The sequence below is a fragment of the Ursus arctos genome, unplaced genomic scaffold (genome assembly GCF_023065955.2).
Source record: "Ursus arctos isolate Adak ecotype North America unplaced genomic scaffold, UrsArc2.0 scaffold_16, whole genome shotgun sequence".
Taxonomy (NCBI): Eukaryota; Metazoa; Chordata; class Mammalia; order Carnivora; family Ursidae; genus Ursus; species Ursus arctos.
The window spans coordinates 28,163,230-28,190,851 of record NW_026622830.1 but is presented as its reverse complement, the minus strand read 5'-3'; the positions used below and the strand labels follow the sequence as shown (position 1 = coordinate 28,190,851).

At 54.4% G+C, this 27,622-nt stretch overlaps 1 protein-coding gene across 1 annotated transcript; it reads right to left on the bottom strand.

Annotated features, from left to right (window-relative positions):
- Positions 1-2,496: 2,496 nt before the first annotated feature.
- TGM6 (transglutaminase 6) lies at positions 2,497-26,453 on the bottom strand. The gene is made up of 15 exons (XM_048222110.1): positions 26,361-26,453; positions 25,772-25,889; positions 18,689-18,811; positions 15,870-16,043; positions 15,090-15,332; positions 14,216-14,334; positions 12,815-12,943; positions 11,220-11,397; positions 10,547-10,685; positions 8,278-8,381; positions 7,958-8,200; positions 6,921-7,262; positions 3,916-4,070; positions 3,483-3,616; positions 2,497-2,650 (listed from the first exon to the last, which is right to left on the bottom strand). The coding sequence occupies exons 1-15, from the start codon at positions 26,451-26,453 to the stop codon at positions 2,497-2,499; spliced, it is 2,448 nt and encodes an 815-aa protein (XP_048078067.1).
- Positions 26,454-27,622: the final 1,169 nt, after the last annotated feature.

Sequence of the window (27,622 nt, the reverse complement as noted above, 5' to 3'; positions counted from 1 at the left end):
AAGTCACGGGGTGGTTTGTTACACAGCGATCGGTAACCGGAACGTTTGGCAACGATGTCATAGCAGAAATTACCTGGCTCGGGCACTGCCCGGGGCTCCGCCCCCTCCACCATCTCCATACCTGTGATGCCTGCTGAGCATTCCCTCCATCCAGATCTCTGTCTGAGTCAAGGCTGGGCCACGAGGCAGGTTGAAAACGGAGACAATAATACGTACATCGCTGAGTTGTTAGGAGATTAAATAAATTAATATATGTAAGGCACCTGCAACACCACTACTTACTGTTGGGTTAACTATTAAAATCTGAGCTCGAGTATCACTTCCTCAGAGACTCTTTCTCTGAGGCTACAGGGAAGTGGTGCTATCCTGTGCCCCATAACCCCGGGAGAGGCGACAGTGGGTTTTATTTGCTCTTTGGCACACGTCACTACATGCAATTAGCTTATCCATGGATTTTTTACTTGTTTGCTCTTATTTCTAACTTTTTGCACCTTTTAAAATGTGGTGATTGAGCACCTGTCTCCACCCGCTGGAAGGTAAGTGCTGTGAGCACAGGGAACCGGTAATGTCCCTGCTCTGGCTGAACAGAAGGCAGGTGGAGACACACCGTCCGGCCCTTCCTTCAGCAGAGGGCTTGCTGCCCCGACTGCCGGCAGGGCTGACTGCCCATGACCCCAGGGATGGCCTCCGCCGTAGAGAGCTATCTTGCCCACAGCCATGCCTCTTCTGGGGCAAATCAGTCACCGATGCGGGCATAGAAAGGCCCAGCCACCTTGGCCCAACCTGGGACAACTCTCATGGGCCACACTAGCTCCAGAGCTGCCCATGGCGGGTGGGGGGCCCAGGCTGTCACCGGCCCTGCGTCATGGCTCGATTCCTCCCTCTGCCCATCCTGCTTCCTCCCCGTCCCTTCCACTGCATGGACCCCCAGGTCATTCCTCACTAAAAGTCCTGCACCCTAAGCTCTGTCTCAGAGTTGGCCTCCTGGGAAGGGCAACCTGGCACAGCCAAGCCTAAGAAGGTGGCCAATTGGCACTTGCTTGAAGGATGAAGTAGTTGGGGCCACTGCGGGGGGTCAAGACGGTCTCCTTGCTGAAAGGAGCGTCCCTTTTACTAAGGGTGGGAGATGCCCTCTGTTGTAGTCAGCCCCCCAGCACCCCTTCCTGATGCTCAGCCCTGAGGAAGTGGCTGCCCGCTCGGGACCTCCGGCTGCCCCTCTTAGATGGACAGGCTCAGCATCCCAAACCTAGGTCTGGAAAGCGGGTCCTCCACACATCTGGGTTCTGCAAGCCGTCATGCTGCGTAGAATCATGGGACAAATGCCGTCACTGAGGCCTCGGTCACAAGGACCACCCATCACACACTGTCCGTGTGTTTCCCTGACCTCCTTTTAGCAAAGACTTTCTATGTAAATTGTTTCCACTTGCGTTCGCCTCCAGGAGGTGTCTCACTGCCGATGAGTCTGTTTTGTTGTTGTGCAGATGACTTAAATTCTATGATTAGTTATAATTCTCTTGGCTATCTAGAACGTTCTGAGCCGATGTCCAGGACCTGTGCAGTTATCCTCAGGTCCTAGCGGTCTCCACTCCAGTCCTTGTCCCAGAGGCCTCTGTCCTGTTTTGAGGCTAAGAACATGATCGTGTGCAGTGTAAGCTGCGGGGGGTGTTTTGCAAAGTTAAGGCGGTTCTTGTTCTCAGAAAGTAAATAACCCCTGGGCTGGTGGTGGGAGAGCCCTGACCACGCCGAGATAAGATCTGGGGCTTCGTCCTCAGATACAATCAGGTTTGTCGTCTTCAGCTTCTTCTAGGCAGCAAGAGCCCCTCGGATGCTGGGCCGGGGTCTTCACGGAGGGAAGATCTCCCATTGCTTCAAATTGAATGATTTTCAGCGCCTGCCTTTGGGGTAAAGCTTAGAGGGTGTGAGTGGCGGGCACACGGGCCCCAATTCGGCCTCTAGCTCGCCCTGTGGCCGCGGGTGAGGCTCTTCCCTCTGAGTAAAATGGGAGCGTGGAGGGGTGTTCAGGAGCCAGCTCTAACACTTCTGGGTTCCTTTTCAGGGCCGGGAGGACGTTCTTGGGTCTGGAGCTGGTCCGAGCACAGAGGAGCCAAGAGAGAAGCAAGGCGAGCCTGGGGGTCGGCCGGGGTGACGGGGAGCTGGCAGGGCAGCAGGTGGCAGAGCCGGGGGTGCCTCGGTTATTGCGAGGCTTGGTCTGTCAGCCTCCCAGCAGTGAGGGTGATCGGTGAAGGTGGGAGAGGCTCCCTGCATCATCTGTCGTTGTCCAGAAGTTTCAGAATTGCTGAGTCTAACACCTCATTTTACAGATGGGGAAACTGAGGCCCAGGAGAGGAAGGGACTCGCCCAAATTCACAAAGTGGGGCAGAAACTGAAGGAGAACTGGAACCCGGGCCTCCTGGCTCCCACGCAGGAGAGACCAAGAGGTGGACAGGAAGGGAATGGGGGCCACCTCCTCCCCCCTCAGCCCCTTGTGGCGGCCAGTCACTTGGCTGTGGCCACGTGGATGACCACAAAGCCCTTGATGTCCGGGAAGTGGGGGCTGACGAGGTCCACCTGTAGTTGCCGTGGGCCGCTCTTGGATGGGGTGATGTTGAACTGGACCGAGGCCCTCTCCTGGGGCTCCAGGCTGGGCACACTGGGGAAAGGGGGTGGGAGAAAGGCAGACCATCAGCCCGCTCTCCTTCCGAGTCTGGCCCGCCCTCTTCAGACCCCTTGGGATCAAGGTCACACCTTGACACTGACACTCAAGCCTTGTCAATATGCTTCCAGCTTAATTTTCCCTTTCACCGCTTCTCACTCTTTCCAACCAGCCAGGCTTGCCCCTCCCCGTGCCCTGAACCGACCATACACTCCCTCTCTCTGGGCTTTTGTCTGCACTGTTCCTCCCACCCAGGATGCCCTTCCCATTCCAATCGCACCCAAGGACCAGATCAAGTCCCTCTTCTTCCAGGAGACCTTCCCTGACGACCCCAGCCATTGAGACCTCTGACTGGGAAGACCTCCATCCTTCTTGATACCTGAAAAGCTTCTTGATTCATTTAAGGCCAGCTCCACTGTACCTTTTCCCTGGTTCCATCCCGTCCCCAGTTAAGGGCTGCCTTTGATTCCCTCGCCCTGGGGATCCATTTCTCTGCACAAATCGCACTGTCCTCCTTTGAAGGACTGCCCGTCTGTGAGAACACTTCTCCGGGCAGAACCGCGTCTGTTCATCTTGGCGTTCCCAGCCGTTGCCACGTGGCTCAGGAACAGGTCATGATGATTAAGGGTCACGTGAACGAGTGAGTGGGTGAGTTATACGACTAGCTCATGACTAAATGAACGAAGGAAGGAATCAATAAACGAAGGCTGGTGTATCTAGGCCGGGTCCTGGGGGTCCAGAGTCTCTCCCACACCCCCCTCTGTCGGCTGCTTCTCTGTGGCCCGTCGTATAAGGAAGGTAGGGCTCCCGCTCCCAGGCTGACACTTACTCGATGCTGAGCTGTCCCTGGAGAAGGCCACTGCCCTCCACCATCAGCACACAGTCCTCCACTCTCTCCAGAAGGGGGTTGACCACCGTCACTTTCACCATAACCGCCACCCCCACCACGGCGGGGCCCAGCACCTGGAGGGGTGATCCCCATCAGTCATTGTCCTCCTCCACACTGCCCCAGGACACCCACAGGTGCCGGCTAGGACGCTGGCTGGAGCCTGGCGTGGGCATGAATCATGGCTATGCCCTGCGTCCACCTACCCCCTTACCGAGCTCCATCATTATATCTGGCCCCTGCATCCATGCCCCTTGTCTCCGCCTTGAGAGCTGAGGCCCGAGCCAAACGCACAAACCCGCCAGGCTCTGATGCCCTCCCCCAGCTGTGAAGGGGGCCTGCCGGGAGCAGGGTGGTGGATGCAGACGGGACGCACCTTGATGGTGATGAAGTCCTCCAGAGTGATGTCCTTCTCCACCAGGAGCTTCTCTCCCTTGGTGACAAAGCACATGGCAGCCAACAAGATCTTCTTGTCCTCTGTCAGATCTTCCTTATACTGAGAGTAAGATATTGTGATTGGGATCTGTTTCTCTGGAAGGGAAAGCAGAGGAGGGAGTTAGGGGTCCAATGTTCTCCTTGAACGGAACCCAAGAGGAGGAAGGGAAGGCTCCATTCCTAATTACACTCTCTCTGGTCCTTGCCACCAACCTGAGACTGGCATTATTACTGTCAGTTCACAGATGAAGAAACCTAAGGCTCAGAGAGGTTAGTTTCTTGTCCAATGTCACACAGCAAGTAAATCAAGGAGCCAAGATGAGGTGGGATTCCAATTCAGGCCAGTTGCCTCCACGACACCAGATGGTTTCTCCAGAACTCCCGGAGGTGTGTTTAAACTTTCCATAATTATCCCAGATGCAAGTCTCTCCGTCCATTATCAGGAATCCACTCACTACTGATTGAGTACCTACTATGTGCTATGTGCAGAGAAGAGGGGGGTCAAAGGTCTGCCTCAAGCTTCCAATCCAGCGAGGAGGCCCACTTCTTTGCTGCTTCTCCAAATCCTCCCTCCCCATTAAGGCCCATCCTAGTCAGCCCCCCAGGTGGAAAGCCTTCACGGGTACCCCACTCAGTGATCTCTTGCCCTCTGCCTTCTGAGCTCCCCTGGTCCTGGCCATCTGGGTCTCTCCCCAGCCGCAGACACCCTGCCCGGGCATGTCCTTCTCTTGAGCATGGGTCGCCACAGGCCCCAGCGGATGCCTGTCGTGTTTGGGTGTGTTGGGACCACTACCTGTTTTTTCCTTTAGGTACAATGTGTTCTTTCTGATTTGCTCCCGACCTTACCACCCCCTACTGCTCTTCCCATGTCTGATTCATTCCTGCCCCTGAGGGCGTCGGGTTTCATCCTGTGGAAAATGTCCTTAAAGCATCTGAGCTTGGTTCACTTTATGTTTGCCCAGAGCTTTGCATACAGTAGGTGCTTCTTGAATGCATGAATGCCGAGCCATCTGTCAAAACTCTACATTGCTTTATGGGTTTCCTTCGCCCAGGAGGTCATGACTGGGAGAATCCTTAACACAATAACAGCAATAATTATAAAATCTAACCTTTACTAACTTTTACTGCTGGGCACTGGAAGCACATTCGTCGATGAACGCATTCAACCCTCACAACAGTTCCATGAGCAAGTATTATTATCCCCAACTTATCATCTCAATAATCCTGTTAATTCCTGCAATAAATTGCATTTTCCTCAGGTGGTAGACATTACCCCAAATAGCCTACACGTGTTATATCATTTACGCCTTGCGTGGCGGGAGATCGGTGGTTCTCAAAGCGTGGTCCTGGGACCAGGGGCATCAGCATCATCTGGGAACTTGTTAGAAATGCAAATTCCAGGGGTGCCTGGGTGGCTCAGTCGTTAAGCGTCTGCCTTCGGCTCAGGGCGTGATCCCAGGGTCCTGGGATCAAGCCCCACATCGGGCTCCCTGCTCCGCTGGGACCCTGCTTCTTCCTCTCCCACTCCCCTGCTTGTGTTCCCTCTCTCGCTGGCTGTCCCTCTCTCTGTGTCAAATAAATTTTTTAAAAAATCTTAAAAAAAAAAGAAATGCAAATTCCAAGGCTCCTCAATAAAATATTAGCAAATTGACTCCCACCACATATAACAAGAACTATCTGTGTATTTATTTAAAGATTACACATCTATTAAAATGATGTGGATGAAGAGCTTATAAAAATACGTAAATAACAATAGAATGTGAACAGAGAGAGGCACTAATAAACACTGAGTGCCCACAATGTAATCAGACCTGTTTGGCAAAAACCAACAGGCATTAAAAATATGGAAGGAAAACATGTTAACAGTTGGTAGGTGGGCGGCAGGATCCCAGGTGACCTTCCTCTGTGCCGTCAAAATCTTTAATGAAGACATATTACTTTCTTTTTTTTTTTTTTTTAAGATTTTATTTATTTATTTGACAGAGAGAGACAGCCAGCTAGAGAGGGAACACAAGCAGGGGGAGCAGGAGAGGAAGAAGCAGGCTCATAGCGGAGGAGCCTGACGTGGGGCTCGATCCCATAACGCCGGGATCACGCCCTGAGCCGAAGGCAGATGATTAACCGCTGTACCACCCAGGCGCCCCGAAGACATATTACTTCTAATATGAAAAAAGCCAGGAGAAAGTGCACGTTAGTTCATATTTCCTTATGAAGCGTTATTTTGCGATCTGGATTTCGTGAAAGATGAAAAGCAAAAAAGCGAAAAGGTGTGTGATGTTTCTTTCACATGTTTTCCCTCTGTCAAAACACACAAGCTTCACCAGAAACTGGGCCCAGAGGAACAATTTCTTTGTTTAATTGAATCCTTAGAGTGCAGAGTGTTAGGTGAGAGGGGAGGGGGGGAGCGAGAGAGAGGGACAGACAGACAGAAACAGGAGGGAAGGAAAGGAGGGCTGGAGACAGAGAACGTTGTGGGGATAACAGCTGACGTGTGTAAAATTCTCAGGACAGGGCCTGGCACACGTCAGCACTTAGTAACCATTGCTGACTGGTCCATGCCTCTCACATGGGACACCTGCAGCCAGATGGGCTCCAGAATTTGCTGGATTTTAGAAAGGTGACGAGGCATACTCCATAGATTGTGAAATGTTCCCAGCGGGTATTTGTTCGGGGTGTAAACATTCACAGGGATTGAGGTCACCTCACCCCCATACCAGTTCGCCATCAGATGATTGTGGGCTTTTATTACTAGTCTCATTAGTTAGCCCCTCTGAGCTCAGTTTTCTCATCTGTCAAGTGGGGACAAGAGGCAAGGCACTGAACACGTGCTCAGAAACACCCCCTTCTTTCCCGGGAATGAGCACAGGATGCTGGGAAGTCCCGCTCTGCTCCCCGCCCCATAAGGGGTTGGACGGTTGAGGTCCCCCCAAGCGGGGGCCTTCCTACCTTCTTCCGGCCCCAGCTGCACCGAGTGGGACTCGTGCAGGACCTCGGCCACCGGCCTGCGGGTATACAGGATGGTGGCAGCGCTCAGGTTGACTCGGACCCTCTGGGCCCGGGAGGTGAGGTTGGCCAGGCACAGAGCCAGGCTCAGGTCGTGGCCCAGCTTCGGCGGCTCCAGCATCTTGAACTTGCCGGTGATGTTGGGCTTGGTGGCAGGCTCCAGGAGGTCGTCACGCCAAAGACCACGGCCGCCCCCCCTGCGGACCCGGGTCCTCCTCCCAGAGGATTCCACGCTGAAGAGCTTCCTCACGGCCTTGCGGTATACCTGCCTCTCCTTCCGGGACCCTGCGGGCATCGCGAAGGGTGAGGTGGGCACCCTCCCTCCCCGCCCCCACCCTGTTCCAGGGCCTCTCTGCTCGGTTCCCCTCCTCTCCAGGCAAAACCACCCCTCCTTCAAAACTTCGATTTGGCCCGGCCGTGGGAGGTCTCCGGCTGACAGCCCGGCCCCAGATGCATACCTCAGCCGTATGCGCTGTGTTTGGTTCCTGGACCATTGAAATACATTTTACATCAGTCGCCAACAGCTTCAGATCGGGAAATTTCTCACAAAAATACAGGTTGGCAGCTCTCTGACAACTGGGTCTGAAGGCTGCTCGATAAGGAGAGCCGACACTTTTGCAGCCTTGCTCCGGGCCACGCACTGCCGTTCTAGATGTCATGTCCCCCCCCCCCCCCTGCCCAGGAGTCGGTGCTAATATCATCCCCATTTTATAGATAAAGAAACCAAGGCACAGAGAAGTAAAGCGACTCATAAGGGACTCCAGATTTGAACCTAGGCCGTCTGGCTCCAAATTCCATGTTGTTACTCATGCTCCCTCCCCACTGTCTGCACAGGGTGATGGTCTCGAGCTGGGTAACGGCTGCTCCCCTCGCCATCACAGCCCCCGGGGGAGGGCCCGGCCCAGGCTGGCCTGCTGGTGTCCCGCCGCAGCACGCAGGTCATACTGGGAGACTGACAGAGGCCGTCATATTGCCCTTACCTTCCGGGTACTTGTAGAGGCCGGTGATGTCCACGCGGGAGTCGCTGCCCACGGCCTTGGTGCTGATGCACCTCCCGATCTTCTTAGTGTCCGAGTACACCCGCTCCCGGCTCTCATCCTCGTGCCACAGCCAGGTGATGTAGTCCGCGTTGACCTCCGCGAACACAAAGGGGCCGTCGTGCGCCAGGTGCACGTCGCCCTCGCGGATGGCGGTGACGGAGGCCGGGCCGCACCGGAACACGCCTGGGCAGGAGGGACTGGCGTGAGCGGCTCGGGTGAGGGTAAGCGGGGGTCTGCGAGCCGCCCGGCTGAGCCCATACCTTCGCTCTCCTCCTGGGGGGTGGCGTCCAGAACCTGCCAGCCATTGTAAGACGGGCCCAGGTCCTGGCGGGCAAACCAGCTCTCATTCCAGACGTGGAAATTCCTGCCGCAGAGAGAGGAGTGGGCAGGGGGGCCTTCGGTGAGCACAGAGGCCCAGAGGATGGCAAGTTCCTGCTATGAGTCCGGCCCTGGCCCCAAACTGCGGTACTGGGGCTGAATCTTAGGAGCCATTCACTGAACCATATTGGTGAACAGTTCTCTATACAATCTGATAGTAAATATATATATAGGTATATGTATATATGTGTGTATATATATATATTCCATATATATGTAGGTATATGTATGTGTGTAGATATAACTATATATATATATATGTATTTATATATCAATCAAGAACCTGTTGTTCAAGGTACCAGAAATACAATCACAAATAAGACGGAAGATCTTGCCCTCATGGAGCTTACATTCTAGGAAAGGAGAAGGGGGATGGAGAGAAGGCAAAAATAAAGAAGCAGATGGATAAAACAAGTGCAAGGAACAAGGAACGCTGTGAAGAAAGAGAGAGACCCGAGTGGTGAGTAACTGTTGGAGATCGACGCTAGGAAAATGACATCTAAGATGAGGCTTCAATAAGAAAGGATTAGCCATTGGAAGAGGGATGGGAACAGTGTTCCAGGCAGAAGGAACAGCATGTGCGAAGACTCTGAGATAAGAAAAATGTTTGTGTCTTCAAGGAACAGAAAGTACGTATCTCTGGGCTTCGGTCAGCACGGGGGTAGGTAGGATTCAGATTATGCAGAGCTTGGTAGGTCTTGGTAAGGAGGTCAGACTTTAGTTTCCTGTGTTAAAGATGAGAACATGAGTCTAGCAAAGTGATGTCATTTGCACAAGTTCACACAGTACGGAAGCAGGAGAGACAAACCCTGGTTTGCCTGACTTGGCATCTTTCTAGCTGACCTCAGGACTCCTCTTAAGGAGGTAGTGGTATTTGTGTGGGAGAATATCTAGATAAGCACTTGGGTATAAACTGATAATCTCTCTGGTAAGGGGGCCCCAACAAGAGAAGACCTTTTTTTTTCTTTTTTGGTGCTCCTGCAGGGAGAGGGAATGAGGAGAACCAAAAGGAGGAGGAAAGGGGAGAAGAGAGGCAGGGAGAAGGAATGAGGCTAGAGACCTGGTTTTTCCTGGTTTTGACCATGGTTTTCTATACAGTTGAAAGTCAGACCAGGTTCATACCCAAGCTCTTGCACCCACTTTGCTGTGTAGCCTTAGACAAGTTACCTAACCTCTCTGTGCTCGCTTTCCTCACTGACAAACTAGGGATCATGCTGCTGGCTTGCCCGCAGACTGTTAGCATGAGTTAGCACGTGTATGACACTCAGAACTGGGCCTGGCGTAGACACCACTGGGCGTGGTGTTATTATTATTTCTACAACTTTATTTTAAAATTGTGAAATGTAGGAGCAAGATGAACAGCATTCCATCATGCTGCGACACTACGTGGGTAAAAAGCGGGGGAGCGAGGGGACCGCGAGTGTGTATGTGAGTGTGTATGTCCTCGTATCTGCAGAGCTTTCTTGTGAAGGGGCGTGAGAACCTAGTCGCAGGTCGCCTCCGTGAGGAGGACGGGAGGCTGGAACCGGGCGGAAGGAAGACTTACCGCTGTCGCCCATTGGGTACCTTTAGAATATTAATGCACATGCATGTATTTCCTATTTTAAAAAATTAAATTAGGGCGCCTGGGTGGCTCAGTCAGTTAAACGTCTGCCTTCAGCTCAGGTTGTGATCCCCGGGTTTTGGGATGGAGTCCTTCCTTGGGGCTCCCTGCTCAGTGGGGAGCCTGCTTCTCCCTCTCCCTCTGCCGCTCCCCCTGCTCCCTGCTCCTCTACTTGCGTGCTCTCTCTCTTGCAAATAAATAAATAAAATCTTTTAAAAAGTAAAAAAAAAAGTTAAAATGAATTATTTAAAGCTTTCTGGGAAGAGTCTTGTTAGAGCTGGGAAGGGAGGTGGTCTCCCCCTCCCGAAACACATTCAGGGTGCAGGCTGCTGACGGAGCAGCAGGGACAGGACACGGGGGTAACGACACAGAGGGAATCTCAGGCAAGGCTCGGAGTCCCACGGAGGGGGATCTGGGGTTCAAGGCAGTCAGATCTTGAGTCCCCCCCCCCATTGGCCTCTGGGTCACGTGTCCTGGGGCCACCCCTCCTGCAGACAGGCTCAGGGAGCCCTGGGGCTGGGCTGGGGACCCAGAGGACTAGGACCCACCACATGCTGTCTTCTGACAGGTCGTCCAGCGTCCGCCCGAAGGAGTCCACGTATTTGTCCACGCTCAGGTTCCTGTCCGTGTCATGGGCCGAGTTAAAGTTGGACACGACCCGGGTGGCGATCCCCAGGCACCTAAGGACTGAAAAGCAGGAGGCTGGTGCGGCCCCCAGCAGGTGGCAGGGACCCCCCCACCCCAGTGTCCGGTGGCAAGGGGTGTGGCAGGGACCCCCCCAGCAGATGGCAGGGACCCACGTCTGCCACAGCCCCTCCCTGTCTCTGTCTGTCCGCTTTGCCTGCTTCACTCTCAGAAGCGTCTCCTTCCCTGGACAACCTCTCCAGGGACTTCCGAAGACACTAGGCCACCCCGTAAGAATAGGCAGGCTCTGAGGGAGCGGAGGCCTAGAGGCCACCGGACTTGCTCAGGGGCACTCAGAGCTCAAGACAGGAGGAGCTGGACCTTCTTCTGCAAAATAAAGATCCAAAGTCATGTAAATGAACTAACTATCTGGTTTCTCTCATCCTTAACCAGACTTCTCTTTTCCCATGGACAAAATAGGTAGACTGGGGGAGGGGTCTGTGCAAAGTATGGAAATATAGGCAAATGAGGGAGCCGGCTTGGGGTGGGGGGTGGGGGTGGGGGCCGGGGGGGGGGGGTCCTTCTTTCCCCGGGTACCTGTGCACATGACTCCAGCGAAGACCCAGCACTGGCCGTATTTGACTGGCTTGAACCTGCCCTTGAACCACTTGTGCAGAATGGCCACGCTCCCGCTCCAGTGCAGGGGGCTGGTGCCGCCGCCGTACTTGCCCTGCCACTGGCCTTGAACCACGCCGCGGTCATTGTTGCTGTTCACCTGGCAGAGGAGGGCACGGGTCCACCAGCGTGCAGGGCTCCCTTCTCGGGACCACGCCATTGCAACACCATCTCATGTTTGGACCACCCCTTCCTTTTAAATTAGCTGGAAACTGGGGGCATCTGCTGTCCTAAAATGCCTGCTTTTGGTACCATGGATCATTTTCAACGCCCTTCCATTGGAATACTCTATTGTTGAAAATCACCTATGATTTTACAGCGTTTCCTCTTTTAAATGATCAGTTTTAGGAACTGTTGGTGGTACAATTATAGAGGCAGCTAACGTTCATTAGACACTTGCTGTGTGCAGGCCATATTCTAAGGGCTCTGTGCACACTATATTAACCCACTTTAAAGGAGGGTTCATTATTTTTCTTTTTTTTTTTAAACAGATTCAGAGGGGTTAAGGGACCTGTCGAAGTCACACAGCAAGTTAGCAAAAGGTGTGGGTGACCCCCAAGTTCAGGACTTTGATGGAGCCTGTACCGCTATCCCCCAGGGCTGCTGCACTGCCCCGTCTGGAGCCCGTCACTGCTTTTGAGTCTCTGGGCTCCCACAACTCTCTGAGGTCTCGAGGAATGAAGAGTATCAACCATGAGAAAATCGGCTTCATACATGTTTGGAATCACAGATACCCCCCCACTGATCTTAGCACCTGCTTGCAGCAGCCCTTCCGGCTCTCTTTTGAGGAGGAGGAGGCATTGTCGTGGGGGGTAACAGAATAAAGACGGCACTCCTTCCACGGAAAGATGGGCCTCTGTACCCCCTCCCTGAATGTGGGCTGGCCTGGGACTGCTCTGACCAATGACTAGGGCAGGAGGGATGTGCTGCCGATTTCCAGGCCCAGGCCTTCTGTGACTCGAAGCTTCTAGCTTCAAATTCTGTTTCACAACCACCGTTTGGGGAGAAGCCAGCGGCTCTGTCTGATTACCCAGAGAGCGCCATGCTGTGAGGATGCCCAAGCTAGCCCCCTGGAAAGGCTGCATGGAGAGAGGGAGCCACAACTGGGCCAGCCTCGCTGTTCTAACCAGCCCAGCCCTGGGGCCAGACACGACAGTGAGCAAGCCAGCAGACACAGCATGGGAGAGAACCAAAGAACCCCTGTCTGCTAGAACCAGGCTCCGGATATATGGTCTCACGAAACCAGTCCAGCCATCGGCAGCCGTTCAGACACCCCCCAGCTGAAGCATCTTGGAGCAGAGACAGGGTGTCCTCACGGTGCGCTGCCCAAGCCCCTGATCTATAAAACTCGAAGCACAATAAGGGGTTGTTTTGTGCCACTGGGTTTTGGTTGCGATTTGGGGCAGCGATAGAGAATGAGAACAAAAGGCGACTTGGGAAAATCCCAGAGTGTGACCCTGGGGTTGGCTCAGGGACCCAGCAGGACGTGTGTATGCAGGGATGGTGGGGCTCCTCACCATGGCGCTGATGGCCCTGCTGACGTAGATGGGGTCGTGGCGGCGGGACACGTCGGTGGCGGGGTCGTTTTGGTGAAGAGGACTTCGGTCCAGGATGGAGAGGCAGATGTTCAGGATATCCTCCTCAAACTGTCCCCAGAGAGGCTGTGCTTAGAGGCCAGAGCCTCGCCCGTATTCCAGAGCCTCCCATGATGCTTACCCAGTGGGTCCCTTGTGTCATGCAGGGGAGTTTGCCTGCCACCTCCCGGGGACACCAGAGAGCATCCCCAAGTCTCAGGAACCCTCCCTCAAAGAGTCACTGGGAACCAGAAGCTCAACCTTAGTCATGTCCCTCCCCATTCACTCGCCACCCCCAGACTCCCCACTACCCACAGCAAAGCGTTGGTAACCAGGTGACTCTGGGGCCACATCTATCCTGCCGCCACACCCCTTTGGCTTAAATGACTTTTCCAAAGACATTTGAATGAATGGACAACATTTAAAAACTGGAGGATCTTTGCATATGAATTAAGATTTCTGGTCTCTGACAGTCCCTGAAGGGTCTTTGGAAGGTCTGGGGAGCCCTGGGTTCACTTTCCCACATGGCAAGAAGAAGCAGGTGCTAAGGAGTGGTTACACCCTAAGTGGACCCCAGACTCTCCAGTCCCTGGTCCCCAGATTAACCTCTGGCTCCTCAGCGTGACAGTCAGGGTCCGTAACTTGCCCCGCCAACCTTTTTCCAGGGCACCCGAAGCCCAGACCAACCCGACTCTTCTAGCAGAATCTCCTCTGCTCCCTGACTCCCACCTCCGTGCTGCTGTGGGCTCTGCCCTCTGCCTGGCCACATCGCGCCCAGCGTGGGACACCCAGCCCCAATACCACGAGGCCTCCGCAATGAATCCCCGAGGTGGAATTTTCTTTCACGCTCTTCTGACTTCCCTCTACCACTCTGATGCCCTCCTCCCCTCCGCCATCTCACCTTTTATTGTAACTGTCTATCTGGTCAGTGGCTCTTGAGTGTGGTCCCAGACCAGCAGCATCAGCACCACCTGGGACCTCGTTAGAAATGCACGTTCTCAGGCCCCACCCCAGATCTCCTGAATCAGCAACCCTGGATGGAGTCCAGCCGTCTGTGTGTTTTTAAGAGCCCTCCGTGGGATTCCGATCCATGCACAAGCCTGAGAACCCCTGCTCAAGGCGGCTTATTCTTCTACAATGCACTGTATCCAAAGCACCTCCCCTTCCCAAGGACCCAGCGCAGTCTTGGCACAGCTAATAGTAGGTTAGTGAATGAGCGGATTCGCTCTAGGAGTCAGCCGGGCTTGCCCCTGCTGCGTGGAAGTGAGCAGACAGAAGGGCTCCTGGGCTGACTTTCTGCACACCCCAGCCTGCATCCCCCGTCTGGCCTGTGCCCCTGGAGACCTGCCCGTAGTTCCAGCCCTGGGCTCGGATGTGCTTCTCCACGCCTCGGAAGATGATGCCGCTGTCATTGAGCACGTACTCCTGTCTCTCCTCCTCTGAGTCCAGAAACACGTCGTCCTCTGAAAAGCAGTCGTCAGGCGCAGCATGAGCGGGGGCTCTGGCCTTGCAGGCCTGGGGCAGAGGCTACATTGGGGAGAGCGGCGGGATGGTGCCTGGGGGCTTGGGACGGGGTGGGGGCGGGCAGAGGGGCTTATGAGCTCCTAGGTTGCCTTCTGGCCAAGCCCCATTCCACCTGGGGGACTGCATTCCCCAGGCAGAGACCCACCCCAACCCAGCCCAAGACTGAGGGCTTTAGGAATCCTGACCCTTTGGTTGACCTTGCTTAGTGCGGACAGCAGCCTCACATTTCTTAAATATTCATCAGAATACTGACCGCAGTATTCCTTATGACATACTCTGTACATTACAAGCATTAGCACTATGAATTCTCACCATTATCCCAAGAGGTAGGCACTGTTATTACTCTCATGTCACAGATGGGGAAACCAAGACTCACAGAGGGAGGAGACTTAGCAGAGCGGGGCCTCAACCAAGGCTGCTGATGGTGACAGCCTGGGCCTCTGCTCCCACAGGGCCCCATCCCTGCAGACTGGCCCCGCACACCAAAACCACTGTTTCCTGCCCCTCTAGCCCAAGATCCTTCGTAGCACCTGGGACCCTGCCCAGGTTCCCCTGCCCAGGCCCAGCGCCCCCCAAGCTCTTGGCATTCACCTTCCTGTTGCTTAGATCTGCCTCCTAGATCCCCTGCTAAGGGTAGGCCCACCTCTAGGACAGCTTCCAGGAAATCCTCTGCCTCGGACTTGCCAGCTCCTACCTGGGCACCACGGGTTGAAAAGGAGAACAAATTTGCCCAGCTTCCGGTCATTCTGTTTTCGGCGAGAGGAGACCCTGGTGCTTATCAGATAGCGGCCGATGACAGCGTTGGGAGGGCTGGCGATGCTGACGGTCACGGTGTTCTCCATCTGAGCCTCTTCCACGGCCGTCCAGGTCTTGTCCACTCCCAGCTCCAATATCTGGAACACAGCTTTGGTGTGGTGGTCCTCAGAAGCCTGCGGTCCTGGCAGAGAGGAGAGGGAATCAGGAGACCCAGCCCCCCCCCCCCCCCCCCCCCGGAAACCCAGCTCTAGAGAAGCAGGGAAGCTACAAGCCTGGAACGCGAACCTTCACTCCCCGAAGTGCCGGGACACTGTTGGGGGCCACCTCTGCTGTTCCCGATTTCCCACCCACCTTCTGGATCTAGGAGAAAGTAACAAGACCCCTGAAGTCAAAGTCTGTCATTTGTCTGTCTAGGAAAGAAAAGCTTGGGCTCCAAAAGTCCCGAGGAATTTCCATATTTTTCCAGACCCTTCGATTCCTTAGTAGGCAGAGAATTCCAGAACTACGTCATCTATCTCACCGCCTGCTGGCAGGGCCTGCCAGCCATCCGCAGCAGGCTGTCATCAAAAGCCTTTAGGGGTCAGAGCTCAGCCCCCCTGCAGGGGCTGGGACTTGCTTCCCTCCAAACTGGGCTGATGACCAAAGGGTCTCAGGTCTCTGGTTGCAAGACAGATCTTTCTGGATGTAGACCAGCAGGGGGCGCGGGCGAGACAGTTACCTGTCTCCACCGTGAAGATGATGGTCTCCTGGTCCTCCAGGGGTCTGCTCAGCTCCAGCACCAAGGTGAACGCCTGGCCCCTGCGAACCACCAGCTCAGGGCCAGGGTACTCCTGGGTATGGTGGGCAGCACCGTTCTTCCGGCTCAGCCAGTCCACCTCGGTGACTCTGATCCCTGAGCAGGAAGAGGACAGGGAGGTGAGGCCAAGCCCTTGACATGTGTCTCATCCACGCCTGCCTTGACCTCGCACCTGCTTCAACCTGCCAGTCATTTGCTCATGCGGCTACTTTTTATCATATGCAGTTGGTTCTGGTTATTCGCAGTACTTACATTCCTTAAAGCCGTCGTGAACACCGAATTAGCAAATACTGAACCCATTACCTGACCCCCAACCCCAGCCCCTGAGCGCCCAGCTGACAGCCAGCACTGGACTTGGCAGCCATGGGACTGAGCCATCTTGCAAGCAAATCCTCCAGCCTCTGGTCATGCTGCCTCCCCTGATCCCAAATGAACTAGAAACCAGCTGCCCCCACTGAGCTCTGCCTGGACTGTGGGTTTGTGAGTGAAAGAATGATTGCTGTGGTTTTAAGCCTCTAAGTGTTGGGGTGATTTGTTATACAGCAGGAGATAGCCGGAACACGCAGGTGCCCCAGGAATAACTGAGATGGAAATTTCCAACAAGCCCAGTAGGATCAGGACCCAAAGTTAGATCTCGTTTAAATAGTATCAGTAAATGTGAACTTCCTTCCTTCTTTCTTCCCTCCCTCCATTCCTTCCTTTCTTTTTTTAGAGGAGGGTGGGGCAGAGGGAGAGGGAGAGAGAATCTTAAGTAGGCCCCATGCCCAGCGTGGAGCCCCACGTGGGGCTGGATCTCATGACCCTGAAATCATGACCTGAGCCGAAATCAAGAGCTGGACACCTAGCTGACTGAGCCACCCAGGCACCCCATGACATACTTTTCACATCCAAGTTTGGGCTGTCAGTTCATACCTGCTAAACTTTTCAACAAGCAGCTCTGGTATTTGGATAAATCTTTAGGACTCTTCTTCAACAAGAACATTCAGCTTCTTTCCAATACACAGATCCTAACTCAGAGGCCTCATAAGACTCTCCCAGGTGATGTGAAAGCCACCCTGCCCCCAAGTATGATAATGAGAGTAATAAGATGAATAGTTAATACATATATATTTAATACTCACCATGAGCTAGACATTATCCTCTGTGACTTACATTTATGAATTCAGTTAATCCTGACAACAACCTTGAGGTAAATACTATTCTTATGATTCTTTTTACCGATGAGAAAACTCAGGCACAGAGAGGTAAAGTAACTTTACAAAGGTCACACAGGTAGTATGAGTGGTGCTAGGGTTCCACGCTATCCTGCCTCTCTGGTGATCAAGGACCCAGATCAGGTATTGTCTTGAGTCATTTGGGTGTGGGATGGAGAAAACACAGGATTTGGAGCCGGGCAAACCTGGACCCTGACCCCAGTTGGGTCAATTCTCGTGCACCCTTGGGCATGTCACCTCACCTTTCTGAGTCTTCGTGTCCTGATCTAAAAATGGAGGCCATGATAGCACCTACTCCACAAGATTCTTGGAAGGATTCCGCCAAAAGACTGCCCCCGCAGGAAATTCAGTGCTGAGGCATTTTGCATACAGTAGGCACTCAGCAAGCGTGTTCTTTCCATCTTTCTGGGGAAGGTGGGACCTGCACTCTGATAGCACAGTCTTCTGTCCCTTTTCCTGCTCTCCCTCTGCCTCCTCCCACGGCCAAGGCCAAGGCCAAGTCCTCTGTGCGGTCTAGGAGCCCTGAGGCAGGCCCTGTAAGTAATTCTTCCTATCCTTCCACCGTGGCTGGGATGGATCTGGTCCCAGGATTACTCGTCAGCAGCATCTAACGACTGGGGACCAGTGACAGGCAGTTGTGAACAGCACAGATGTGGGCACTCTGCCCCCAGCTTCCACGACTTCTCGGGGGGCTTCTCCTCCTCCAAGGAAGAGTCTCATCTCCTCAGCCTCGTTCTTGAGACCTCCACTGGGAGGCTAGCCCCACTTTCCAACCTGCCATCACCCATTGTCCCACCCTTGACTCTTAGAGTAGCCCATCGTGGGGTCACTTAGACGTGGGTCAGCGCCCTAGATAGGCCATTTGCTTACTGCGTGTCCTTGAGCATGACTTCACCCCTCTCACCCACAAAATGGGGATAATAAGGGCTTGCTTGCAGCTTTACTGATGAGATTGAATAAGATGACATGTGGAAAGCACCTGGCACACATCAAGTGCTCACTGAATGTCCATTTCGTTCCTTCTCCTGTTGTACGATATGATGGTTCATTTCATGTGCCAATCCGGCCGGGCCACGGTGCTCAGACATTCGGTCGAACATTATTCCGGATGTTTTTGTGAAGCTGTTTTGTGGGTGAGATTAAAGTCAAATCGGTGCTCTTTAAATAAAGCAGATTGCCCTCCGTAATGGGGGGAGGGGCCTCATCTAATCAGTTCAGGCCTTAGTAGAACAAAAACCAGCCTCCCCTGAGCGAGAAGCAATTCTGCCCCCAGATTTGCCTTTGGACTCCAGCTGCCACTCTTCCTTGAGCCTCTAGCCTGCCAGCCTCTCCTGCAGACTTTGGACTTGCCAGCCTCCATAATCGTGCAAGCTAGTTCCTTAATACAACTCTCTCTCTGGGTCCCCTATCATCTATCTATCTATCTATCTATCTATCTATCTATCTATCTATGATCTATCCATCTGATAAAGTTCAGCAACATGGAAACCACCATGCTGGAAAGGCCTTGAAGAAAGACCAAGATACAGATGTCTGAGAAGCTCAAGGACCAAACATGGCGGGAAGACGACTTCACGACGATTCCGCGGACGGCAAGGCTGGGGAGATGCTGGGCCGCAGCTGCCTGGCTGTCCACGTTCAGCATCAGAGCTGTGAGCGACAGGGATACTGAATGACAGCTAAGGTCTGAAACCAGTGTCTTGGGGGTGACTTTTTAATGCAGCTACAGTGAGGAAGAACTTCAGAAATCACATCTCTCCATGAAGAAGTGGAGGGAAAGAAACTCCCTTGTGTGGCCTCCTTTACCTACATAGACTATGGGCACGTGGTGGCCCTCTCGGGGGCAAGGAATGACGGGACTTCTGTGGCCTGGAAAAGGCAGCTCCTCCAGGTCCTAATTGGTCTATGAGACTGGGGAAGGGGTGGGTGCATTTATTTTTTTAATTAAAAAAATTTTTTTTTAAGATTCTGTTTATGTATTTGACAGAGAGAGAGAGAGCACAAGTGGGGGGAGTGGCAGGCAGAGGGAGAAGTGGGCTCCCTGCTGAGAAGGGAGCCTGATGTGGGGCTCAATTCCAGGATCCTGAGATTATGACCTGAGCCGAAGGCAGAAGCTTAACCAACTGAGCCACCAGGCACCCTGGGGTGGGTACATTTATATAAGGAGGAACTCAGGAGGATCAGAATGGGGTCCCTAAACTCTTGCCTTTCGAGGTTCAATATTACTGGAGGTTTTTATTTTTGTTAAAGATTTTATTTATTTGACAGAGAGAGACAGAGAGAGAGGGAACACAAGCAGGGGGAGTGGGAGAGGGAGAAGCAGGCTTCCAGATGAGCAGGGAGCCCGATGCAGGGCTTGATCCCAGGATGCTGGGATCATGACCTGAGCTGAAGGCAGATGCTTAATGACCGAGCCACCCAGGCGCCCCTACTGGAGGTTTTTTGATAAAATGAGTGGTCTTTGTTTTTCTTTGAAGTGGTCTTTTTTTTCTTTTAAGATTTTATTTATTTATTTAAGGTAGAGAGCGAGCGAGCCAGAGAGAGAGAGAGAACACAAGCGGCGGGGAGGGGAGGAGCAGAGGAAGAGGGAGAAGCGGACTCCCTGCTGAGCAGGGAGCCCGATGCAGGACTCAGTCCCAGGACCCTGAGATCGTGACCTGAGCCACAGGCAGACTCATAACCAATTGAGCCACCCAGGTGTCCCCTGAAGCAGTGTTGATTGGAGGTCTGCCGCTGATACCCTCTAAGTTTACATCTCCACTGGGATTTCTCCTTTGAAACCCAAACAATAGGTTCAGCCATCTACCTGAAATCTCCACTGGGGGGTCCTCTAGGCAAACCCAGCCCAAAACAGAACTCTCGATTTCTTCCCTACCCCATCCCCAAATCCCTGCTCTCCTGTGTCTTCCTAGATGATGCCCCACGTGCCCTGGCTCTCAGGCCCAAACCAAGGACTCTTTGATTCCCCTTTGCTCTCGCATCCCTTATCAGAGGCATCATCAAGTCCAAAACATGCCTCAAGCCCACCACACACCTCCATCCCCACCACGACCCTAGGCCAAGCTATGGACATTTCTCTTGTCTAGACTGCGAAAGTCTTTCAGCTAGTGTCCACTTACGAGGAGCCGGGCTGGTGCTACAGTCTCGATTCGTGGAAAAGGCTGGTTCTAGCTAGCTCTAACTAGGCCGGAAGCCCTCACGGGGCATCATGATTTGGGGGTAATGACTGAGCATGTGAACGGGCGCTCACACAGCTGACACGTGAATCCCAAGCTTGGGATGGTGGGTGAGCAAGGACTGGTTCCCACAGTGACCCCGTCTGGCGGTATCCTGAAGAGCAGAGCCAGGGACTTCACCCTCCCACCCGGCCGCACAGGCACGCTAATTCTCACATCTGAAAGTAGAACGGAAACCTGCCACCGGTTTACCCCCAGTAGTTTTTGGTCAGGAACCTTCCTCTCAAGTCCCAAAGTTTGAGCTCAGGTGGCCTCTGTTTAGTCTGCAGGCTCAGGCAGGAACCCCAGTTACCTTGAATATATGGGATTGTCCAATAGCCCCAGAGCTGGAAGGGCCATCAGAAGCCCGGGGCTGTATTTTACTGACGAAAACTAAAACCCAGAGATAGAAAGAAAACGACTTCTTGCCCGAGGACACCAAGTCCAGCCATACCCTGTGCGGTGACAGGCCAGAGAGGATGCAATTGTTTTTTATTTTTTGTTTTGTTTTGTTTTTTAGGGGATGAGTGAGGGGTCGGAGATAAGGCTATGGGGTGATAATTATCTCAGTGCTGGCACGCCCCAGGGATCCTTGCAAGGGGGATGGTTAGGAGGTAAAAAGAGTCCCTGGGTTCCAGGTCATGGGTTCAAGTCCCAAGGATCCCATCTTGGCTTCCCCTTTCCCTGTCACAGCCCAAACCAGCTCCCTCCGCCCTTTGGCCATCTGGAGTCTCATCACAGTGGGCAGAGAGGTGGGATGAGTCACAACGACCATTATCATCATTATCCCCAAATCTCAAAGACCATCTCTCTCACGACTTCCTGCCCAAGTCAAGTCCCTCCTCCGAATTCTCGTCGGTGGCTACAGGGTCATAGCTCCAGCTCGCATACCTCGGACAGGCAGCTCTCCCACCGCCCAGATGTTAAAAAGGTCTTCCTTCGGCTGAACCAAAGACTTTTTTCTTGCAGCTTTCCCCCGTTTGTCCCCGCTCAGCCTTTCCCTCACCCTCACAGACCACCGCCGTCCCTTCTAGCCCTTGTCACTTTTGCACAGCTGTGGCTGGGAAACCCTGAGCCGCCACCCCACCCACGCCATACCTGCCCTGACCCAGGATGTCACTGCTCTGGTCCCTGCGCCGTCCGTCTACATGACCATCACACCCTCGTGACCCGGCATTTGTGGGCTGATTGTCAGCGCTGGGGGTGGGGGCAGGATCCCGCAGGGAGAAAGCAATTCTTCCGGTGATTACAGCCCACCTGGGCCCTAACCGGTGTCCTCCTCAGCCCTCATGGGGACCACTGGGCACAGAGGAGGGGAGGCTTCATATGGGGCAGCCCAAGGCCAGGAGACAGATGTGGGATGGCTTCCAGAACCCCTATCAAAATAAACCCAATGTCACCTCCTCCCTGTGCTCACTCCAAGTCTGCCGAGATGAAGGCTGTGTCTCCGATCAGTCATCAAGGAAGCCCAGACAATTGTTTGCTTCTATGTCTCTCTCCTTCCCCGGCAGCGCGGTGAAGGCAAGGCCCGGGTCTCACTCTCTCTGGGTTGTCTGAGCCCCACTCAGGGCCCAGGGCTGAGTTAGAGCCTCAGTGAATGTTGGCTGAATGAATGTCCCCCCCTGTCCATCAGTTGAGCAAGGGTGTGAAAAGGGGAGCTCCCCAGCTTCCTGGCACACCCTTGGGGATCAACACCAGTGCCCCGTCAGCGGCCCACACCCTGTCCCCCCCACCCACCCATAATCCCCTCTGTCAAGCCGCCACATTCCAAAACCTGCCCTTCCTTCGCGTCTTCCTTCCTCCTGCAGTCACGGGCCTAGGGGAAGCTCCTGCCGCTGGCTCCCCGTGGGATTCGGGTTAAGTTGCTTCCTCTCTCTGGGCCTCAGTTTCCTTATCTGTGAAATGAGTCCAGAAGAGCTTTTCCGGTTTGGGTTGTTGGCAGTTTGCTGAATCAAGGGCTTCTGATACCCCCGGGATTCCTCTCAGCCCTTCCCCACAATATGCTCCCCCAGCCCCCTGAGTGCGCACTGATGGGGGCTTGTCACACCGGCCCTGGGTGGGCACCAGGGAAGGGATGGGAGAGGCAATGTCCCATCGAGGAGGACTTCTCTGATCGACAGCACACCTGAGACCCTGAGGACAGAATGGAGGACGTGCTGTCAGCCCCGGGTCCCCGCCCTGGGGATACGCTGGGCGAGCTCCAGCCCTGAGCTCCAGCCCCACGGACAACAAACCCGAGGCTGTACCCTCCAGACACGTGGAAAGAGGGATGCCGTAAGAGCATTCTCTCCGCCTGTCCTGTCACCCCAAAGCCTCGTGGCCCCTCCAGCTGCTCTCCTTTCCTTCTCCTACCCGCCTTCCTCTCTTGGCCTTCCTTTCCACGGCTGTTAGGCGCCCGATTTCAGAGGCACACACTTCAGTTCAAATGCAGGCTTCACCCGTCCCTGCCTGTGTGACCCGAGGCGAGTGACTGAGCCTCTCTGAACCTCGGTCTCCTGGTGAAAATGGGTGTTGTGATAGGAGCCGCCCCCTCCCGTTGCAGCACTGAAGTGTACGAGTCACGTGGAGTACTGAGAGCAGTACCTGCACACGTGAGGTGCTCAGGACGCGTGCGTGCTGTGAATCCGATTACCGTCAGCACTTGCGCAAGAGCTGCGGGCTGCCTGTCCGGTGTTCTGTCAATTAGTGTTCTCCTGAATCTTCCACTTACTGGCTGTGTGGCCCTGGATGAGTGATGGGCCTCTCTGAGGTTCAGATTGCCTTCTCTGAAAAGTGGCAATAATCATAATACTTTGCTCATAGACTTTTCGGGAAGATGAGGTAAGGACCATAAGTAGGGCAAGGAGAAAATGCATCCCCTAAGCCTGGAAATGCAGAGAGTGAGAGGAGCCATTAATACACAGTCTCGGGCAACAAGCTTCAGTCAGGGTGAGCGGTCTCCATCTGCCTATGGTACTTAGCTCGGTGCTGGGTCCACAGTTCTCTGGGTCAGTGCACGGGAGGGGGGGCTCCTCCTCTCCCCACATCTCCCCCACCATTCGGTCCTCCCCTTCCCTGTTCCCACACATATTGTTTTTCTTTGTACTCTCCCCTCTTCACCTCTTGCTTACATCACCGCACGGCTCCGGCAGCCTCTCAGCATACTCCAGCTCATGCTGTTCAGTGCGGCCCGTTACTATGGAGAAACCGAGCTTCGGAGAGGAGAAGGGACTCTTCTGACTGCAGGAGGGTCAGCGTGTCATTTCCCCTGCTCCAGAGCCATCAAACCTACAGCCATGATGCTGCCATTCAAGGTCCCTCACCATCTGCCCCTGCCTGCCGCTCCCCTCCCGGCCAAGCGCATCTTCTCTCCAGCTCACTTGCTCACCAGCCGGCCCCAGACGTCAGCCTAAGTCGTACCTGGATGGAAGGTTGCCTCCCGCACCCCCAGCTCTTCACCACCAATCCACCCCCAGCCCTCGCTCACCCCCCAGCTCTTTCTCCTCCTGCCCTTGGGTGACACCGGACAGCTGGTGGTGATGCTCTCCTCCCCACATCTCAGTGGGGCTGAGCCCAGGAGGCTCTGCTGACGCCAACAACCTCTCCCAGACTCTGGACTCCGCGTAATTGTTTTTTAATGGGCCCCATTATGACCCTCTCCTTAGTACGCATCATGAACACCTGACCTCCAGAGCTAAATGATTAATCGGGGAGTTGCCTGGGGCCACTGCCCAATCTCCCTTTCCTTTCTGGGCCTGTTGGAAGCTGCTGGCCTCTCTCACCAGTAGGCAATAGTGAGAACATCCCAGCCAGCACCCACCCTGCCCAGAGTATGTCCCTCGAGTCTTAGAATTTCCGAGCTGAAAGCTTGTTACAATCCAATAATGGTGAAAGGGTCTCATTTCATTTGCTGGCATGGATCGACTCATAGGATACTTGAAGAACTATGTTGAGGAGAATTCCGGGCCCTGTAGGGGGTAGTTCGGGGGTCCACTAGTGATGTCTGCCGTGGACAGCGGGGAGCAGAGCGGCAGCACGAAGGCCACCGCTTTGCTTTCAGACTCCGATGTCTTGGTCATTCACACACCGATTGCACCCTGGGCAGGTCCCTGCTGCCCAGAGGAGTAGGTCCCCAAGAAGCCAGGAAGACCCAGAAGACCAGGGAACTGAATTCAGCCTAACGACCTGTCACTTCTCTTTGCTGGATGTGATGGGTCCCCCTGTTATTTTACAGGTGGACACACTGAGCTTTAGTGGCCACCCCGCAAGTTAGTAACAGATCTGACATTGGAACCCCTGTCCCTGACTCTGCTCCCAGAAGGGTCCTTTCTCAGCAATTAAACTTTGTCAACTTTAAGGCTGCTAGTATATCAGATAATTAGGGCAGAGGGACCTCTAGGTGCACCCTGAAAAGTAGATCCCGAAGGGAGGAGAGCCAGTCCCTGGACCCAGGGCTAACAGCGCGGATTAGCCCAGGTCTTGAAACAGCGGTCTGGGGTGTGAGCTGGGGCGGGGGCTGGCCCTCAGGGGGCAAACCCAGCCCGAGAGCCAGGAGGGCCCAGGATGCCCGAAAATGCTAGCAACTGCCAGGGTGGAGTGAGAAGAGGTTCAAATGTAACAAAGAAATTAAACTACGCGCCTTTGAAAGTCAAAAAATAAACAAGAGTTGACTGCTATGATTGTCACGTGAGCCTGGACAGTAGAAGACAGGAAGCATAAAATTAGGAACATCCTTTAAGACCTCAGAGAGTAGGACTCCTGCGTGGGCTGGCTTGCTCACCCCTGGACCCTAGCACTGAGCCAGAGGACGTGTAAAATACGGAGTTGCTAGCTAGCGGATGCGTTCCTGGGGTGGAGGCGAGTTTGCCCCTCACTATATTGGGCCCACAGGGGGTGGGCATTTTCTGAGTCTGCTGCCTCCGAGGCCCCTGAGATACTGTGGGGCTTTTGGCACGTTCAGTCTCATTATTTCCTCACCGCAGGCCCATGAGATGATTTCTAATAATGCCCATTTTACAGATGGGAAAATGGAGGCATCAAGGGCAAATTCTCCTGCTCAAGGTCACATAGTTCTTTTCACCTCAGACAGAGCTGCTCTTGCCCTTGAGTCTTTGGGGTGGGAATTTGAAGAGGCCTCTTTCTGCCCCCTCTCTCTTTCCCTGCTCACCAGACGGGTGGGGAAGACCGGGCTCCAGGCCAGGAAGGGCTCTGCCACGGCCTGGCCAGGCCATCTGGCGATGGCTCTTTCTATCTCTGGGCCTCCATGTTCTCAGGAACACGAGGGAAGAGCACAAGGATCGTGCAGCGAGGCGATCCTAAGGTTCCATGCTCAAGGTTTCACCGCACAGACACCCCGTTTCCTGAAGCTCCTCTCAGGGGCCCTGTGCCCCGAGGCCCCCAGGCCCGGCCCACTCACCTGCCATGCCGGGGCCAGCCTGCCCTTGCTTCCTCTGCGCGCGCTGTGCAGACCGTCTGGACGGCGTGTCGGAGCAGCCAGCCAGCCCCGCGTGCACAAGGCGGGTCTCCGGGCGCTGCTACCAGGACAGTCAGAATCTTAGAGGAGGCGTGGCCCTCCTTGCCCTGGCAGCGCCACCGAATCACCCACTAATTGCCCTGGCTGGCACCTCCGGGGTGTCCAGTGTGGGAGTGGCTTCAGCCAAGAGGCTTTCCGAATACAGATTTGGGAGCTGGTTGGGGGAGAAAGTGAGGCCCAGGGAGGTCACAAGCCTGGCAAGAACAGAGGAGGGGGGAGAGGAAAGCCCACGGGCACTGGGTTTGTGGTCTCCCGTTCTCACCCTCCCAGCAGCGCTCCGATGAGCAAAGGGAGGCTCAGAGGCTGCCCTCGAGGTCCATGGTGATAAGCTTCGGCGCTGGGGCTGGGGCCCAGGGCTCACGGCAGCTGGTCTGGGGCCGTCTTCTCTCATCCTGGGTGAGAGAAGGGGACTCTGGGCCACAGTGCTCTCTTCTGTGCGGGCTCCAGAGGTATCTACAGGGGTAAGGCCTACAGTCCTCCGCTGGGCATGCCCCCAATCTTCAAAGGCTGCAGACTTTCCAGTTCGGGACTTCTGAGCTTTGGGCTGGGGCGACGGGGTTGGCATGCTGCCCTGCTGCTCTGCTTGCTTGAAATCTACCCTGGGAATTGGAAGGAGACCCTGGGGGAGAAACTGAGGCCCAGTTTCTGTCTGGGCCCAGACAGTGTGATTCTTTGGACTTCTTGCGGGGTCTCCCTGTGTCAACGCAACCGCCAGGAGTGATATCGCCCTAGGCTCTTTGGGGGAGGTCAGTAAGAAAGCGGGGAGCGGCTCTGGAATTAGCCAAGGCTCATTCACCTGACTTTGTGAGCTGGTTCCAGCCTGAAGCTCAGAGACCAGGCAGCCACCCATGCCCATGACCTTGAGCAAGACCTCATCATCTCAGAACCCTGGCTTCTCTACCTGTGACCTAAAAGGACTGGCCTAAAGTATGAAGCATCATCTTAGCTCAAAGGCTATGATCCCAGGGCTCCAAAATTCCGGGCCTCAAAGCTTGTGAAGTCTCAACGTTGTCGAATGAAATAGAAGGAATTTTACCTTCCTGAAAGCTGGGAGGGAAATTTCTCTGTGTTGGTAAGTGCCTTGAGGGGATGACTTGGGGCCCACAGAGGCTGGGTGGGGCTGGGTCAGGGAGGAAAGGGGGAGTGGGGGGACGGAGACTCTGGAAGAGGAGGGGCAAGAAAGGGCAAGGTCAGCAAGTGCCCTGCGCCATTGCTCCCTGTGACCACCTGAGCGTTCAGGAAAGTGCAAAACCTCCAAGCGTTTGATGTGGAAAGTGGCAGAGCGGTTGAGCTCTGCTCGCCAGTTTGAGGCAGGGCAAACATCTTTAATGGGCTGTTTGCAGGCCTACACTGCCTTTAATTACTGCCCCCTGGCACCCGGCCATGCTGTTCCTTCCCACCTGCCCTGCAGCCTGCCGACCCAGGCCCTCCTGAAGCTGCTTTTCTGCCTGTGCGGGTCTGGCTCCTCCCCACTAATCACTGTCTCATCCAGGGCCCTTTATCTTTCATCTTGGGTTTGCCTGGACTCGGGCTTCCAGAAACTGGGGTGTTTAAAAGCACCTCCCCCCTCCACCAGCCCCAAACAACCCCAGATGACAATTCATATTCAAGCTTAGAGAGAGCAATGTCTTCTGGGATGAGAGCCAGGAGACTGGGCTCTGCTATCTCCAGGCCAAACTGGCTGTGTGACCCTCGGCCAGTCACGTACCTTCTCTGGGCCTCGGTGCCTAATAA